Below are 17,397 nucleotides of genomic sequence, written 5' to 3'. Positions count from 1 at the left end.
GAAAAAGAAGACAAAAGAAACAGTTTTTTCACCCAAAGAAGAAAAAGAGGTAGTTACTCAGTCTTCAAGGACTTTCTTGCCCCACCTAGTTTCTACCTGTGGTCCTCAGATCTGTCCTGGGTAGCCAGGAGTCCACGCGGGAGTTACTAGCGCCAGGCAAGCTGTAGTTGTTTTGAAGGGTGGAACCGTAAGATGGGAGAGAATTGTGGAGTGTGGAGAAGCTGGGAGGAGAAGTGAGGCTAGTACTCAGTGAAAAAGGAAGAATAGGACCAGGGAAGAGAAGCTAGCAGGCTCTGGCTAGCCAATAAACTCCCCAAAGACTCACAGTTTATTCCATACACAGTAACATATTGGATCTAAAACCGGATCTCCTGATAATTGTGTGGAGAAAACATCAAATGAATGCAGAGACAGAGGACAGCCTCCCTGTGGCCTCCCCAGTCCATGGCTGAGACTCAGGGGGGTTCCTTCCTATGGGAGTTTTCCTACCCGGGACCAGACATGTCCCGTGGAACTTTCTGCTAAGATGGAAATGTTCTATGTCTTCTGAGCAAGCGTTTCCTAAACACTGGCAATGCTCTAATGTGACCCAGAAATGGAATGTTAAATGCTAATGTATTTAAAAGAATTTCTTCAAATCTATCCAGCTACCACGTAAGCCAACAGCTTTGGCTGGACTGTCCAGGGCAGCCATGTGAGCCCTGAGTGACTGACCGGCTTCTGCCTATGTTAGCTCACGATGGCCTGTCCCCAAGGAAAACTTGAGGACCACATGGAACCTCTCTTTCAACGCCCCAGGCCCCGCGAGCTCACCCCGCGAGGCCTAACCAATGGCGGCAAAGAACTAACGGACCCCAGGGCCTCCTCTACCCTGCCAGCTCCACAGCAGGATCTCGTTGTCACCCCTTTCCCAGAGAGGTGTCCCACAAGTGAGCCAGGAAGGAGGGAACTGAGGCAGACCACCAAGTGGGATGGGGCCACAGTCCTCTTCTCTGGGTCGAGGATAAGAGGACGGGGTGGCCAGGTGGTCATTGCACTGGATCAGCTTGGTGAGGCCTGGCACGGTGCCAGCAGGGAGCCCAGAAGAAGGTGGCTGGGGAGGGATGGGGTCAACTTGGAGGGCCCCCCCGGGCTCTGCGGAGGTCTTCAGATCACACCCAGTGCCCTGCTGACTGGCACATGGATCCTGGCACGGCACTAGGCTCCCCTTGACTTTGCTCTCTCCTTGGTGCCAGGTCTGTGCCAGGACCATGGGCTCCATGCTGGTTACCGGCGCCAGGCTGGCTCCTCTGTCCCTCAGAGCCAGCAGCACCATCTGGCACTGGGCGCCCGCAGTGCCCATCCGAAGCTGCCAGTCTTCAGCTCACACCGTGCAGCTAGTGCTCCAGAAGAAGCGCGGGTTCGAAGTCATCAGAACTCCACCGATCAACAAGGTAATGGCTGGGTCTGAGGCTGGCAGGAAGGATGCCTTGCCCCTGAGGATCTGGGAGGGGTTTTATCATGTGGGAGCCTTTCCAGGGGGTTCTGGCTTTGCCTTGATATAGTAGCTTGATCGACTGTGGTTTGGCCTCTTTTGTCTCCTTTTACCTGCATGGAGAAATGGGACCAAGCAACGCAAAGTACAATTGCCCTCAGCCAAAGCAATGTGGACCCGGCACAGATTCCTGTGAGCCTTCTGCCTAGGGTGTTGCGTTTTCCTCAGGAATACTGACCCTGTTGACTCTGGACCGGTTATTAAGGTTCGGTGAATTCAGTGGACGTTTCCTTACCTCTGAAGAGATAGGACTCTCCTATGAACGTTAAAAGATTAAAAAGGAAAATATAGGCACAGGATCTGGCACCAATAAGAAAAAAAAATGTCAGCTAAGGTTGACATAATTATCTTGGGAAAAATAGGCACATAAGAGTGGAAACAGAAAAGTCTAGAATGATACATTTTTTTTTTCTGTTTTAAAATTGTAGAATTTAGCCAGGCGCTAGTGGGTCACGTCTATAATCTAGTTACTCACCGGATTAACATCAGAGGATAGTGGTTTGAAGCCAGCCTGGAAGACAAATCTGGGGAATTCTTATGTCTCCAATTAACAGGCAAGATGGTGAAAGTGGGGTGCACTGGAAGTGGGAAGCCTTAAGTGTGAAAGTCTGGCAAGAGCACCTGCCTTGATTGAGTTCAAGCCTCGGTACTGGCAGAAAACTTTTTAAAATGTGGAATTTTCAACTTTGAAAGGGCATTAGCGATTCCAGTTCAAATATCACCTTTCACAGAAAAGGAGACAGAGGGAACTTTGCTAAGACCACCACCAATTTGGCCACAAATTCTAGCTCTGCCTTTGAAATCTAGTTCTCTAAAGTTAATCCAGTGTGATGCTAAAGTTAGCATATTTGTTTCTCTGGGTAGAGTCACTGCATTTGGTTCAGATCCTTGGGCTGGGAGCCATACATGTAGTGTGAGATCTGTCTCTTCCACGACTCAGTAAACTTCATTGAGGCTAAACTAACTTATAGACAGACTCATCACTCTTACTTCACTTGCTATTGTGACAGATCGTTGAATTTGAAATCATATATTAAGCTCAATTAAGTGCTAACTAAAGAAGTGATTTTTTTTATTTTTACAAAATAAAAATGTTAATACTGTGCACTATGAAATTCAAATGAAATAAGGTTTGAAGAAAAAGATGTTTTTAAGAAATGGGAACAACTCAATAAGATTAAATATTGTGATCGTTTTCTATAGAATTAATTTAAAATCCCTACTTATCACACTGACCTATTACTATACCCCAAAGAGGTCTTTGTTTTCTTTTTTTTTAAACTTGGCTCCTGAATCGGTTTGAAATTCTTTGGCATTGTTAATAAGTGGTTAACGCAAACAAAAAGCTCCTTTAAACAAAATCATGAGGGATAGTTGCTCCCAAAACCTGACCAAACATTTCTAAAGATTTTGTTTCTATTTCGCATCTCTGCTCTGCCTCTGCAATGTTAGCCTCTCCCTCAGCTCCCATCTGACGGAGACCCATCCCCTCTTCTCATACCATATCAGCCAAGGATACAGTCTCTTCTCGGGTGGGGGAAGAATGGCTTTCTGTGAAGGCCCAGAAAATGAATCCTTCTCATTTATAGACCCCGAATTTACTTCCTATTCATAAATTAGTTATCAGTAACTACAGCTACAGCTTACTTTTTATTTATTTTTTTATTGTGATTAATAGAAGGGTTACATTATATTCACCAGATAGAAGGTGTATTACTTCACAAACATTGATACCCTTTCTCATGACATGGTCCCCATTTCCCTCCCCCCCCCCCGCTGCTCATCTTGATTTCCCCCCTTCCCTATCCAATTTTAAATAACCAATTAAGCACATATAAAATATATCAGATAACAAAGTGAAATATTGTAACAATATGAGATAACCAAGGGATGGCAAAAGAGATGAGAGATAACATAGCACATTAAGGACAACAGTCACTCATTATATGGCTTTAGTGTTCTTATCCTGGAGGTCCTTACATTTAGTGTCATACTATTTGGCCTTATGTCTCTAGATTTTGTTTTATTGTAAATCTCTGCTAGGAGAGCCCAAGGTTTCTACTGATTATGACAAATGAGGGAAACCATTGAGCCTATGTTCCTTTGAGTCTGGCTTACTTCACTTAATATGATTTTTTCTAAGTCTTTCCATTTCCTTACAAATGGGGCGATGTCATTCTTTCTGACAGCAGCATAGAATTCCATTGTGTACAAATACCACATCTTGTTGATCCACTCATCAACTGAGGGACATCTGAGTTGCTTCCATATCTTTGCTATGGTAAATAGTGTACAGCCTACTTTTGATGTACCCTTTTCTTCTTAAGGTAGGGCCACTAGCACCAAGTGCTTAGTACACAGGGGATATGGTTCCCTATAATAAGTCTGGATGTTATCAGCAGAAGGAGGAGGAATGCATCCTGAAAAGAAAATGAATAAGTTTCTATGATGAGCTGCATCATTATAACAAAAATGTCTATAGAAGTATGGGCATATTGATATTGTTCCCACCAACATGCATTGCTTCCTGAGTAGTTTTCTTTTTTAAAGAGAGATTTCAAATGCCTTTTATTTTACTGTTTATTATTTTAAGCAGTGTACAAAGGGGTTACAATTCCGTAACTACACTACTTCTTGGTCAATGTCACTCCTTCCTTCATTCTCATCTCCCCCTCCCATCCCTACCCTTGTTACAGAGTTCTTTTATCATATAATGTATATTGAATATAATGACTGCATTTTCTCACCCTTCTTCCCCCGTACAAGCCCCAAACATGTTTGCACTTTCTGATTTTTGTATTGATAACCATTACATTAGTACTGTAGAGTACTCAGAGGAGTTATACCTTTGTATTCCTCCCCTAAGTATACCCTCCTTTAGTAAATATATCTCTGTGTATGTGTATATATATATGTGTGTGTGTGTCTATATATATGAGTCACATATATATAGACACAAACATACATAGTATATATTATTATGCACCATTTTATTTTTGATATAGCTTCCATATATGAGGGAAAACATGTACTATTTGTCTCACTGAACCTGGCTTACGTTACTTGGCATGATTTTTTACTAGGTCCATCCATTTCCCCACAAATGACATAATGTTATTCTTTTAATGGATGAGTAAAATTCCATTATACATACACACACACACACACATATATATGTATATATATATACATATGCCACATTTTCTTCATACACTCATCCATTGTAGGCCAGCTGAGATAGTGCAACAATGGACATGGAAGTGCCAGTATCTTTCCTGTAATCTCTAATTTCTATCTTTAGATCTTTAATCTCTTTACTGTCTTTTCTGACTTGTAATGCTCTAGGTATATGCCAAGGAATGGTATCAGTGGATCATAGATTAGTACTACGTGTAATTGTGGTTTTTTGTTTTTGTTTTGGTCACTGACCTTGAACTCTGGGCCTGGGAACTGTCCCTATACTCTTCCATTTGAACCATAGCACCACTTCTGTTTTTCTGGTGGTTAATTGGAGATAAGAGTCTCATGGGTTTTCCTGCCCAGGCTGGCTTTGAACCGCAGTCCTCACATCTCAGCCTCCTGAGTAGCTGAGATTACAGATGTGAGCCACAGGTGCTTGGCTATGTTAAGCTTTTGAGGAATCTCCAAACTGCCTTCCAGGGAATGGTTGTACTAGTTTACATTCCCACTAACGGTGTAATGGGGCTCCCTTCCCCCCACATGCCCTGTCAGAAATTATTGTTTGGATTCTCAGTGCTGAAATCCTTTTATTTTAAACTGTTCTCTAAAAAAAAATTCTTATTTGTGACATGAATGTATTTTCTTCCTAAATAATTTAAAAGAGTGATTATCCATCCCTCAATGTGGCTTGGCCTTTTCATGCTGCTACACAACATTTCTATCCATCTCTAAAGTCAGTTGACTCTGATCTAAAATGAAGAAAGTGTCTATGATACAAATTCCTCTCTGGCACCCTTTCCCCTTCCCCCCTTTTTATTGTCGGTTATGGGACTTGAACTCTGGGCCTGGGCACTGTCCCTGAGCTCTTTAGCTCAAGGCTATCATGCTACCCCTTGAGCCATAGGGGGGTTTTCTGTTAGTTACTGGAGATGAGTCTCTGGGACTTTTGTGACCGAGCTGGCTATGAACCATGATCTTCAAATCTCAGCCTCCTGAATAGCTAGGATTACAGGTGTGAGCCACTGGCACCCAGCTACCTTTCCCCTTTTTGAGCATTGGAAAGAGAAGGAAGCAATGAAAAAGCAGCTATGTTAGAGGACTGTGCGGACACTTCTTTCTGTGGCGTGTCATCCTATGCCTATGTGCAGTTTACCACTGTGCTATACCCCACAGCCCAATCTATCACCCTTCTTAGAATATGTATCTTAATTCACACTGCTCAAACTAGATTGGAATTCCCTGGCATTTGTAATATCACTCTTTTTGTTGCCCTGATTTTTTTTTCTTTTCCTTTTTGGCACTTAAGATATCTCTACACTGGCTGGGTGGTTTGTCTTCCATGCTGCACAGGGAGTTTATGAGGGGTAAAGGCTGACTTGTCCACAAATGCCTACAAATGGTCCATTTTGATGGAGATCCATCTAGCCAATCCTAATCTTGCAATCATTTCACAAAAGTATGTGTTATTTTCCAGTGATCAGGCTTCCTCTTTTAGCCAGTGATACATATGACTCTCACCGTACTATTTCACTGACCCTTCTCTTGATTGTCTTTTCTTTTTGTTTTGTGCTTCTCCATCTCTTGACTTTGATATTCAAGGAGATGATGTCTGAAAAGGGTACTTAGTCACATCACTGTGTTTGTAGACCAATGTGAAGTGGTCCCTCAGAACCCACAGAGCACAATAGAAGGTAGCTTTCTCACAAGGACTTGATACACTTCCATCCCTGGAAGCATGAGATTTAGTGACCAGAAATTAGCATCGGTTGCACAGCTGAGACTTCCCAGGGTTCAGATGAATCCCTTCTGCATATCATGGGGGTTTAATGGACTCTTTCTCTTTCTGGGGTTTCAACTTGCTTGGCTTGCTTGTTTGTCGGGTGCTCTACGACTTGAGCTATACCTCCAGCCCTACTTTTTGCTGGTTATTTTGACAGTGCATCTATCAGACATTTTTGCCCAGGTTGGCCTGGGGCCATGACCCTCAGAAACTCATCCTCCTGCAAAGCTAGAATTATAGGCCTGAGCCACTGGTGCCTGGCTATGATTTCTCTTTGAATGAAATATATATTTGTGCCCATTCTAGAACTTGATATTGTCTCCTTTTGAATTTTATTTTTATTTTATTTTATCTTTTGGTCATGGAGCTTAAACTCTGGCTCTGGGCACTGTCCCTGAGCTCTCCAGCTCAAGGCTAACATTCTACTCCTTGAGCCACAGTGCCACTTCCAGTTTTCTGGTGGTTAGTTGGAGATAAGAGTCTCACGGACATTCCTTCCCAGGCTGGCTTTGAACTATGATCCTCAGATATTAGCCTCCTGAGTAGCTAGGATTACAGGCATGAGCCACCGGCTGATAATTCTCTTCTTTAAGTGGGGGGGGGTCTGTCGTCACAGACTTTACTTACCTACCATTCAGGAGATGACAGCTGGGTTGGTGATGCCATTTTATGCTTCCTAAGACAGATAGCACATGCTTTCCCAAAATTTTTGCATCAGATATGATTGAAAAAAAAAGCATTGGGTCAATGAGTCAGTAGTAGTTACAGAGACAGATTTACTTTAGATCTGAGCCTCTTGTTCAATGAGTCAGGGCATAGAAGCTCAGATTGTTCACATATTTTAGGAATGGAGCCTTTCCCTGTGGAATATTGTCCTATTTTCATGAGAGCTAAATGTGGTGTTGGGCTTTGTGCTTGAAGCAGCTAAAAGACCTTGTATTATTCGGACTAAAGGTCAAGCAGTTCTAACAAAGTAAACCTCAAATGCAAAGGCTTAAACAAGACAGAATTACCCCCACTCTTCTATAAGCACTCCTGCATTGGCTTGTAGTTTGATTCTATTCTGTCATTGTCTGCATTTTGTCTCATGATCTAAGATGTGGCTCACCTGCCAATTCCTTGGAGAGTGGGAAAGGGAAATGCTCTTTTTAAAAATATGATTCTAGCTGGGCACAGTGGTTTTCGCCTGAAATCCTAGCTACTCAGGAGGCTGAGATCTGAGGATCGCAGTTCAAAGTCAGCCACGGCACTACAGTCCATGAGACTCATCTCCAATTAGTCACCAAAACACCAGAGTAGTGCTGTGGCTCAAGGGGTAGGATGGTAGCCTTGATTTGAAGACCTCAGGGACACTGCCCAGACCAGGAGTTCAAGCCCCACAATGGATAAATAAATAAAGTAAGTAAGCCGGGTGCAGTGGCTCATGTCTGTAATCCTAGTTGCTTAGGAGGCTGAGATCTGAGGATTGCTGTTCAAAGCCAGCCCAGGCACTAAGGAACCTGAGACTCTTACCTCCAATTAACCATTAGAAAATGGGAAGTGGGGCGGAGGCTCAAGGGGAAGGGTGGTAGCCTTGAGCTGAAGAGCGCAGGGACAATGCCCAGGCCCAGAGTTCAAGCACCATGACCCACAAAAACAAATAAAAAAATAAGTAAATAAATAAATATAAAATATAAATTATACACCCACACACACACACACATATATATATATATATATAATTGTATTGCTATTACTAAGGTGTTGTACAGAGCGGTTATCATTCCAAAAGTCAGGTAATGAGTAAAATTCTTTTTTGGAAAATGTCACTCCTTCCTTTGCTTCCTCTCCCCGCCCCAGTTTCTCCCTTCTGATCCCATTCACAAGTTGCATAGTTCATGCTTTTACACAGTATACAAGCATCTTTCAAAAGTCACGATGACACTTCGACTCAGATCCGGTTGATCAGAATTTGATCCTATGCACACTTACTGTCTACAACAGAACCCGAGAAAGTTAATCTCTGCTTGGTCACCCATGTTTTCAGCGAACACTACCACACCATTAAAGAACAGGAGAAGGACTATTTGTGGAATACTACCATACCATGTTGATCTGTAACTCATTCCTCTTCATTGCTAATTTTTCTAACTCCTTACAGTCTATCTAACATGCTCAAGAACACCATGTCTGTACTTTCAGGATGGAAAATAAGAAAAGCTGTTTTCTCCTACAAATTACTTCCCCAGTTGGAAGTCTTTCCTTTCATTCCTCTGTGCCAAACCAAACTTGGGGAGTGAGACCTCAAACATACCTTTGACTGCTCTCTTTCTGTCAGACTCTGCAATGGCTAGCATTCCTGACTTGGTTTGGTTGAAATGCCTAGATTAGTAAAGCATGCCTATGGAGTTCCTAGAGAGAACTGGACCATGAGAACTCTGACCCAATGAATGATCTAATGGCTTGATGGATTCAGAGTTTGCTGGCATCATAGGAAGTTGGTGAAAGGAAAAAGGAAGGATCTTTTTGGAGGAAGTAGGTCACTGGAGGTGCATCTTTTCTCTGGCTTCTTCCTGTATTCCATTTTTTTCCTACTTCTTGGTTGTACTCCTCTGAAATGATATTCTGCTCAAGCATATGGTCCAAGCATGATGGATTGAACTGTCAGGAGCCGTTAGTTAATTTAAACCTTTCCTCCTTTAATTTGCTTACATCAGGTATTTCATCACAGTGGCACAAAAGGAACTAATACAGACCCCATATTGAGTCCACCAGAAAAATCCTCTAACTTCACACTGAATCTGGAGTCTGACCCCCACCACAAGTTCTACCTTTGTTTCAGGCCCCCAGCATCTCTCCACTGGATCCAACACACCTTCTTGTCTTCAGGTTTTGCTCCTCACATGTTTTACATTCTGTGTTCAGTACATGCTTGCTTCTGTTCTTAAATCTTTAATGCATAAAACCATGCCACTCAGCTGTTCAGAACCTTACAAAGTCAAACAATTTACCATTTCTTATGTGATCTGGCTCTCTTTGAACTCATCCCTTGCTCCTCATCTGCTTCACTCACTGAGATAATCTTTAGAAAGAGTCTGGCCCGGTAGGCTCAGGCCCATAATTCTAGCTACTCAGGAGGTTGAGATCTGAGGATCACGGTTCAAAGCCAGCCCCAGCAGGAAAGTCCTTGAGACTCCTATCTCTAATTAACCACCAAAAAACTGGAAGTGGCGCTGTGGCTCTATGTGGTAGAGTATTAACCTTGAGCTGAAGAGCTCAGGGACAGCACCCAGGCCAAGAGTTCAAGCTCCATGACCAACTACAACAAGACTCTACCTGGAGTCTTATGCTGGCTGGGTGCTCTTCTTAGCCACTAGTGTGGTTAGCACCCTTCCTTTTTTCCAAGACTTCTTTCTATGTTCTTAATAATGGAGAAGAAGCCCCACTATCAACTATGACTCTCTCTCTGAGCACCTCCCATTCCCCTCTCTTGCAGGAGTCTTGATGGAGACTAAGGGAAACGATGGCAGGGAGCTTCATGTTCCAAGGGTCTGAAAGTTGAGCAAATGTGAGGTGGAAGCCATGCATTCTGGAAAGAGATTTGCTGATCCTGGGACCTGACACTGATACTCAGAAATTGATTACTCACAGGCATGATTGAATTATTCCTCAAAGAATGTGAATTCTGTAAATATAAAATGGAATCTACACTTACACCTATTGCTATAAGTGGGATACAACTTTCAGCTGGACACTAGTGGCTCCCATCTGTAATTCTAGCTATTCAGGAGGCTGAGATGTGAGGATCCAAAACCACCAGGAAAGCACTAATTTTGAGCAGAAAATCTTAAGAACAGCACCCAGACTCTGAGTTCAATTCACAAGCTCAGAAATACATATATATGTGTGTGTATTAATATATACATGTATATATTTTTACACATACATATATTTATGCGTACATGTATATACATATATATGAAAATATATACAAAATTTTAGAATATGTCTTGGAAGTAAAGCTATAAAAATGATATTCTGACTAGGCCCTGGTAACTCATGCCTGTAAACTCAGCTACTTAGGAGGCAGAGATCTGAGGATCATAGAGTTCAAATCCAGCCAAAGCAGAAAAGTCCATGAGACTCTCATTTCCAATTAAACACCAAAAAGCCAGAAGTGGAGCTACAGCTCAAGTGGTGGAGCACTAGCCATGAGCACAAAAATTCAGGGACAGTTGTCAGGCCCTCACTTCAAGACCCAGGACTGGCACAAAAGTAAAAAAAATAAAAGGATTGTGTGGGGGTGTGGAATGATGGGAAATATATTCCCTCTTCATATAATTTTCTTTACTCTTGCATTGACTTTTCAATTTTAAGTTAGAGTTTCTGTTAGAAGTCAAGTTTGTAGAGTAAAGTAATATTTAGATCAAGTTTTGGAAGTTGAAAGCTTCCATCTGAAAGCTCTGTGTGGGATTGCTCTTAAATATTATTATGTCAAGCTTTTATAATTACCTTCTAGAGACAGTAGGCTTATATTCATGTTATAACAAAATGTTAACACAGGACCTGCTACTAGTTCTAAAAAACAGCTGTAAACAGCAACATCTACATTACATAAATTGCAGAGCTTAAAGGCAAATACCAGGCAGAGTTACGTGTGGCTGGGCTCCAGCTGGGCCAGTTGAGATCTGAAGTTGGCCCAGGTTTCAGTTCTGTATAGAATTTCCTTGAGTACATTTTCAGACTCATCTATGGCCTCTTTTGGCTATCTTTTAGTCTTAGAGGAAGGGGGTTATAGATTTATTTTACTTTGCCTTTTTGTCATTTCTGCCAAAGATTGACTATCATCTGCCTGTTTCTTTCCATTCCAGTCTTATAGTGCGAGGGCTTTTGATCTGCATGGCCCTTGCAGAAGAACAGTAATGTGTTAGCACTTTTCTTTGCAAATACATAGATTCCAGTCAGCCCCCAAACCTTTGCTTTGATGTGTAGAGAGTCCACTGAGAAGCCCACTGGGTCCCAGTGCCTTTCTGAAGCAGAGCACAAAAGATGCTCTATGATTGTGAGATGAAAATCTGATGGATAGCCTACAATCAAGGTGCCAAGGTCAGTGGCTAAAAGCTTGCATTCATTTTGTAGCCAAAAGGTTGCCAGGCAGCCTGGTTAAAACGTAGCCCTTACTGAAAGGACAGAGAAAGAAATAAAATATACCCAGTCATTTGAGGAGAGGGACTTTTGATGGAATGATGAGAACTCAAGTAAAAGAAAATTTAAACAGTTCTGGCTTTTAGAGGTGGTTATTGGAAACTAGAAGGACTAGAGCAGGTACACTTGAATGATCAGCAACTCGAAAATATAATCAGAAAAATAATTTTGTCTCAGTCTGTATTGTTGTTTACTAGTGTGTGGCAGGTAGTACCAACACAACTGGGGCTGTAACATACTCCCCTATAATGTGGGAGGGTGGAGAGAGCAGGCTCTGTTGAGCCCTTCCTTTTTTTTGCTGTATCTTTTGGAAAACAAAAGGATAGAGTTCATATTTCCACAAATTGATATCTCTTCTGAGTTCTGAGGCTATCTAGTTACTTCCCACCCAGATGTGGCCATTGAGTGTACAATGGAGCCAGACTCTGATCAGGATTCGCTCTCTGCCTCCCTTCCTGGTTTTGAAAGAATTGTGGGGATTCCAGCTCAGAGTCCTGTTATACTGACTTTCCTTTGGTACTGTTACTGAAATAAAACAAGTAATCATCACAGATGGCTCTGTATGTATGCGGGGTGGAGGTTAGTTGGGTTTTGAACTAAGGCCTCTCTTCTTGCCCAGGCATATGCTGAGGCTGAGGTTTACCTAGTTTAGGATTCCCACCATGATTAAGGTCACAGGCACACACCACTGTGTCCAGCTCTCCACTGAAAAGGGGTCTCAGTAACTACTACTCAGGGTTACCTTAAATCACGATCTTCTTCATCCCAAATAGGTGAATTATAGACATGAGCCACTGACACCTGGACACAGCGAGCAATTTTTATTGGATGTGCCAAGAATTGTTTTAAGCAGTTCATATACAATAACTAATTCATTGCAACACCACAGCCTTTTGAGGTGAACACTTATTTAAATACCACAGATGAGAAAACAGAGGCACAAGGAGGTGAGCCTGTTTGTTCATGAACGTGCAACAGACTGTGGCAAAGTTGAGTCTTGTGTCCAGATCATCTGGGTCCACACTCACACCAGGTTTACTGCACTACCGCTTGTGGTGTACGAGGATCCAGTCACTTGGAAGTGCAGAATGAAGTCTGATGTGCTATAATCACAGTAGCAACAGGACCATTCCTGTTGTCTACTATCTGAATTGTTATTGTTTTCACCGGCTGTTAGATTCAGCCATTCTTACAGTTGGAGAGAACTTTATTGTATTCTGTTTCTCACTAACTTTACTACCACTGGCCTTGAATGTTTGATCCTCCTGCCTCTACTTCCTGAGTAAATGAGATTACAGGCATGTGTTACTAGCACTGGCTTCCAGGGAACATTAAGATCACCAGATACATTCACCTCACTGTCAAAATGTGTATAATTTCCCTGACTCGTTTGGTTAGATTACTTTTATGGTTAAATGTGCAGAAAATAGGCAATATATCCTCAAGAGGGCTTCATTTTCACAGAATGAAATCCCTTTTTTTTTTAAATAGTCTCTCCTGTGTTTAGATCTGGTCTTTGATTTTATTCTCTTTGTTGATCGTATAGTAGGCAAAGCTGGACTGTACTCATTGTACACTGTACTCATTGGACTTCAACACTTGAGCACACCTTAGCACTCACATATTCCAGTGAACTGTGCTACCCTGCTTTCCTTCCTACTGTTACATGGGAGCTGCTTGCTCATCATGGGTTGGGCATGTGACATGTGTAGATAATCACGGCTCTGTTCCAAATCTGGTATCACTGTACATTCATTAGTCTGAACATCTGTCTATCAATGTGTCATCTCCACAGCCAGGAGACTGACTTAGACATCAGGCTTCCTTCCACATGGCATACCCTTAATAAGCATTTGCCATATGAATTCCATTTCTACCACAGCAGATCAGAAACCACCAGAGCAAAGACAGATAATATATGTGTTCCCACTTTTCGTCTCTTCTGAAACAGTGAAGAGCTTGATCTACCAACATAAATTATTTTTATTTTTTTGCTAGTCCTGTGGCTTGAACTCACTGTCTCTGCATTGACTCTGAGCTTCTTTTGCTCAAGGCTAGCACTCTACCACTCTGAACCATTGCGCCGTCCCTGGGCTTTTTCTGTTTATGTAGTACTGAGGAATCAAACCCAGGGCTTCATACATTCTAGGTAAGCACTCTATCACTAAGTCACATTGCTATCCCATAAATTCATTTACGATTTTTTTTCCAATGGGACTTGTGTGATTTCCAAATCCAAGAAAAGTCTTTGATAATAGCCATGGCAATTTTGGAAGTATATTTCTTTTAAGAGAATTGTCTGTCCTAAAGCATTTTGTTAACATCACAGCATCTTTTCAATGAGATTATTTATTCATACCCAGGGACTGCTTTGAAGATATTAAATTTAGATGAAGTATAAATACCAAGAAGTGAAAGGTTTATTTGGGTGAGGAAAGTACTCAGACCACGGAAACTTGACTCTGGTAACAGTGACCACCAGTTAGAGCATATTGTCTAAAACCTAGGGACTTAGGTCAGAAAGCGCATGCTCCTGATTGGGCTCGGACGTGCTTAGATTTTGTTCTCCAGTGGTTCACTTGTCAAAATGTAATCCCCATTGGGAGGTGTTAAGAGGATGGAAACTCAGTCTGACTAGATGCTTAAAGGCAAGGCCTCTAAGTATTGATTAGGATTAAATGAGGTTATCAGAGGAGAGACCCAAGATTGAATACTGCTGACTTTCTAAGCAGGAAGAGAGATCAGAGGACCCATACATAATTATAGTACATTCCTTGACTTTTGCCATGTGATGCTCTGTGCTTTCCTTGGACTCTGGAAGCAAGAAGGACACTGCTACTTTCTTGATCTTCAACCAGAGAGCCTTGAGGCAAAATAAAACCTCATGAAGTTATTCTACTTCAAGTACTTATTAGTAATAAGTAGACTAATACAATTCCAATACCAGCTCTGCCATTTAGTAGACGTAAGAAGGACTTGTGGGGAGTTCACTTCTCTGAGCCCTATTTTCTTCATCTGGGAATAGAAATGGTAGTAAAATTCACCTTCCTGATATGTTGCTAAAATGCTTAATTGAAGGAATGTATGCAAAGCACACTTTCAGTTTTCAATTAATTCGCAGTCCACATCTCTAAAGCTCATCCTCACAATGTGTTCCCAACACAGTGTGTGAAGCCTCTCTTTGGCACAGTAGGTTTAGACTCCATCCATATGTGTCTGGAGCAGTCTTTCTGCAAACAGAGGGAAAGATGAAATGATCCATCCTTCATGTCATGTTTGAATTCCATCTGTTTGTGACTGACTTGATAGGAGAGAATTCAGTCAGGCAAGAGACAGGCTGGGCAGAAATTTCATTGATAATTTCTCAGTAGTTGATAGAATTGGAGCTTGGATAATCCAGACACTTCTCTGGAATAACTTGACATAAAAATGTCTCTAAAAGGGGCCAGGAGTTTGGCCTAGTGGTAGAGTACTTGCCTAGCATGCACGAAGACCCGGGTTCTATTCCTTGGTACCACATACATAGAAAAAAGCTGGAAGTAGTGCTGAGACTCAAGTGGTAGAGTTCTAAGCCTTGAGAAAGTCCAAGGACAGTGCTCAGGCCCTGAGCCCACCAGGACTGGCAAAAAAAAAGTCTCTAGAAGAGAAATTTAAGGGTCATTTAACTCTGATACTTCTAGAAGTTAAAGTAGTGGGTCTAGAAATGAATGGCTATCATTAGGAATTTCAGCATTTTCCCCAGTGTTTTATCACATATTTTGTCTGAGACCAGGACTCAAAATTGTTATCTAATGCTTGCTTTTCTTCATTGGTTGGTGCTCTACCATCTGAGTCATGCCTCTAACCCTAGCACATTTTTGTATTGGTCCTGGGGCTTGAACTCAAGGCCTGGCCACTGTCCTTATGCTTTATTGCTCAAAGCCAGTGCTCTGCTTCTTAAGCCAGAGCTCCATTTCTGGCATTTTCGGAAGTTTATTGGAGACAAAAGTAGTACCAGCTTTTCCTGCCCAGGATAGATTCGAACCACAATCCTCAGATCTCAGCCTCCTGTGCCCAGCTCCTAGCATATTTTAATCATTTTAAAAACTACTTGTAGGGGCCAGGAGCTTGGCCTTGTGGTAGAGTGCTTGCCTACCATGCTTGAAGACCCAGATTCAATTCTTCAGTACCACATACATAGAAAAAGCCAGAAGTGCTACTGAAACTGAAGTGATAGGGCTCTAGCCTTGAGAAGCCCTGAGGCCCTGAGCTCAAATCCGGGACTGGTCAAAAAAACAAAAAACAAAAAACTACTTGTAAAGCAAAACCAAATTTATCTGGGTAGTGAGCTTTCTCCTCATCCCTCTCTCCCTATCATCACTAAAATTTTCCCAGTCTTATGAAATTATGATAGCCAGACAGCAAGATTAAGAGGATATCTGTGATTATGATAAATCCTCACCTGTGCATATTTTAAAGGACTATCTCTCCTCTGAACCATTTATCGTTGGTCAAATAGAATCCTAGCAGTTCACCACCATTTTACAAAGACAGTTTGAAGAGCCCAACGAACACATGTTCTTCCTATCTAGCAAGAGACTCTGGCATTAGGGACCCAGATACATCTGTCTCCTACACCCTCTGCTTTGAAAGGTAACACTTAGCCCACTCTCCTGAAATAGTGTCTTCAGTCAGCCTCTCCTAACTTAAGCAGGAACCATTTTGAATCTCTCCACAGAAAGGCACACACATGCTTTACTATTAATCATCATCATGTTGCAAACATAAACACCTGCTAACATTAGCTCCTGTGTGTTCACTTTTGGTGACAGTCCCCCTCCTCCCACCTTCTTTTTAAGTTTCTATTTTCTTTTGCAGGAATGTGATCTCAGAGACAGTCCACAGACTGTTTGACAGAAGGCTTAGCCTTCATGTCATCTTCTCCTTTCTTATCTCATTTTTATTTTGGGCCTCTTCTAGTCCCTAGTTACTTGTTTTGAGGGGTCAAATCATTTGAGGTCACACAGCGAATAATTTGGTTACCACTTGAAAAAGGCGTCGACATGGTAGACATGGGGAGAAAAACTTACTAACGGCCATTTTTAGAAGGAGGTTTTGGAATCTACCCATCAGAGCTGAAAGATTTCCCGTCTCACACTCTGAACGCTGGCAGCTGCTGCTTCTCACGTCAGTGGAGCCTCCGAGGCTTCCTGGCTGTGATTGTTGCAGAGGTGGTGGCATGAATGCCATGAGGCAGGCAGTCAAGTGATTTGGAAAGTCCTGTTCTGCAGGGATTCTGCTCCCCTCCCGCTTTGTGCCCCTCTACTAGGTGCCTCCATATACCTCCAATAACCCTTTGCTTTCCGTTGCTGGCCTTACTTGCCATCAGGGCAGGAGGGTCCTGGAGAATCCTTGAGGACTTCTCTTACTGACTGAGCTGACTCATATGCCATGATCTTCAATCTGTGAACTAGACAGCCTCAGCTACGTCCTCTGGGACTCCTAACCCGAGGGACAATCGCATCTGAAATAAAAAGAACAAATACTCATGCAGTATCTACCACCACTGCAGATGCTCTTATACGTATTTTACATAGATTATTCCAAGGAAGAAGAAATACTGAAAAGGAGAAAGGAACCTGTAGCTCTTCCACTTCATATTTCCATGGCAGCTTCTCCCTTACACATTGTTATAAAGCATATCCTGAGAGTGTTCAGGCTACTTCCATGATACTCAAGG

The 17,397-nt window shown here is 42.2% G+C and overlaps 1 protein-coding gene across 2 annotated transcripts in view; it reads left to right on the top strand.

The window, feature by feature from the left end:
• The first annotated feature begins 824 nt into the window (after positions 1 to 824).
• Me3 (malic enzyme 3) overlaps positions 825 to 17,397 on the top strand; it is a 164,214-nt gene continuing 147,641 nt past the window's right edge. The window contains exons 1-2 of one of the 2 annotated variants that reach the window (XM_090348584.1): positions 825 to 929; positions 1,236 to 1,433. In XM_090348584.1, coding sequence (XP_090204710.1) covers positions 1,251 to 1,433 — 183 coding nt within the window. In that variant the 5' untranslated portion in view covers positions 825 to 929; positions 1,236 to 1,250. Of the gene's footprint in view, positions 1,050 to 1,235; positions 1,434 to 17,397 lie in introns of both variants that reach the window. The other variant, XM_090348585.1, reaches the window with a different exon arrangement.

Source organism: Megascapheus bottae, chromosome 16, assembly GCF_031878675.1.
Source record: "Megascapheus bottae isolate mThoBot1 chromosome 16, mThoBot2.hap1, whole genome shotgun sequence".
Lineage (NCBI taxonomy): Eukaryota > Metazoa > Chordata > Mammalia > Rodentia > Geomyidae > Megascapheus > Megascapheus bottae.
Note: the sequence above shows the minus strand (reverse complement) of the source record. Positions and strands in the feature narration are given on the sequence as shown.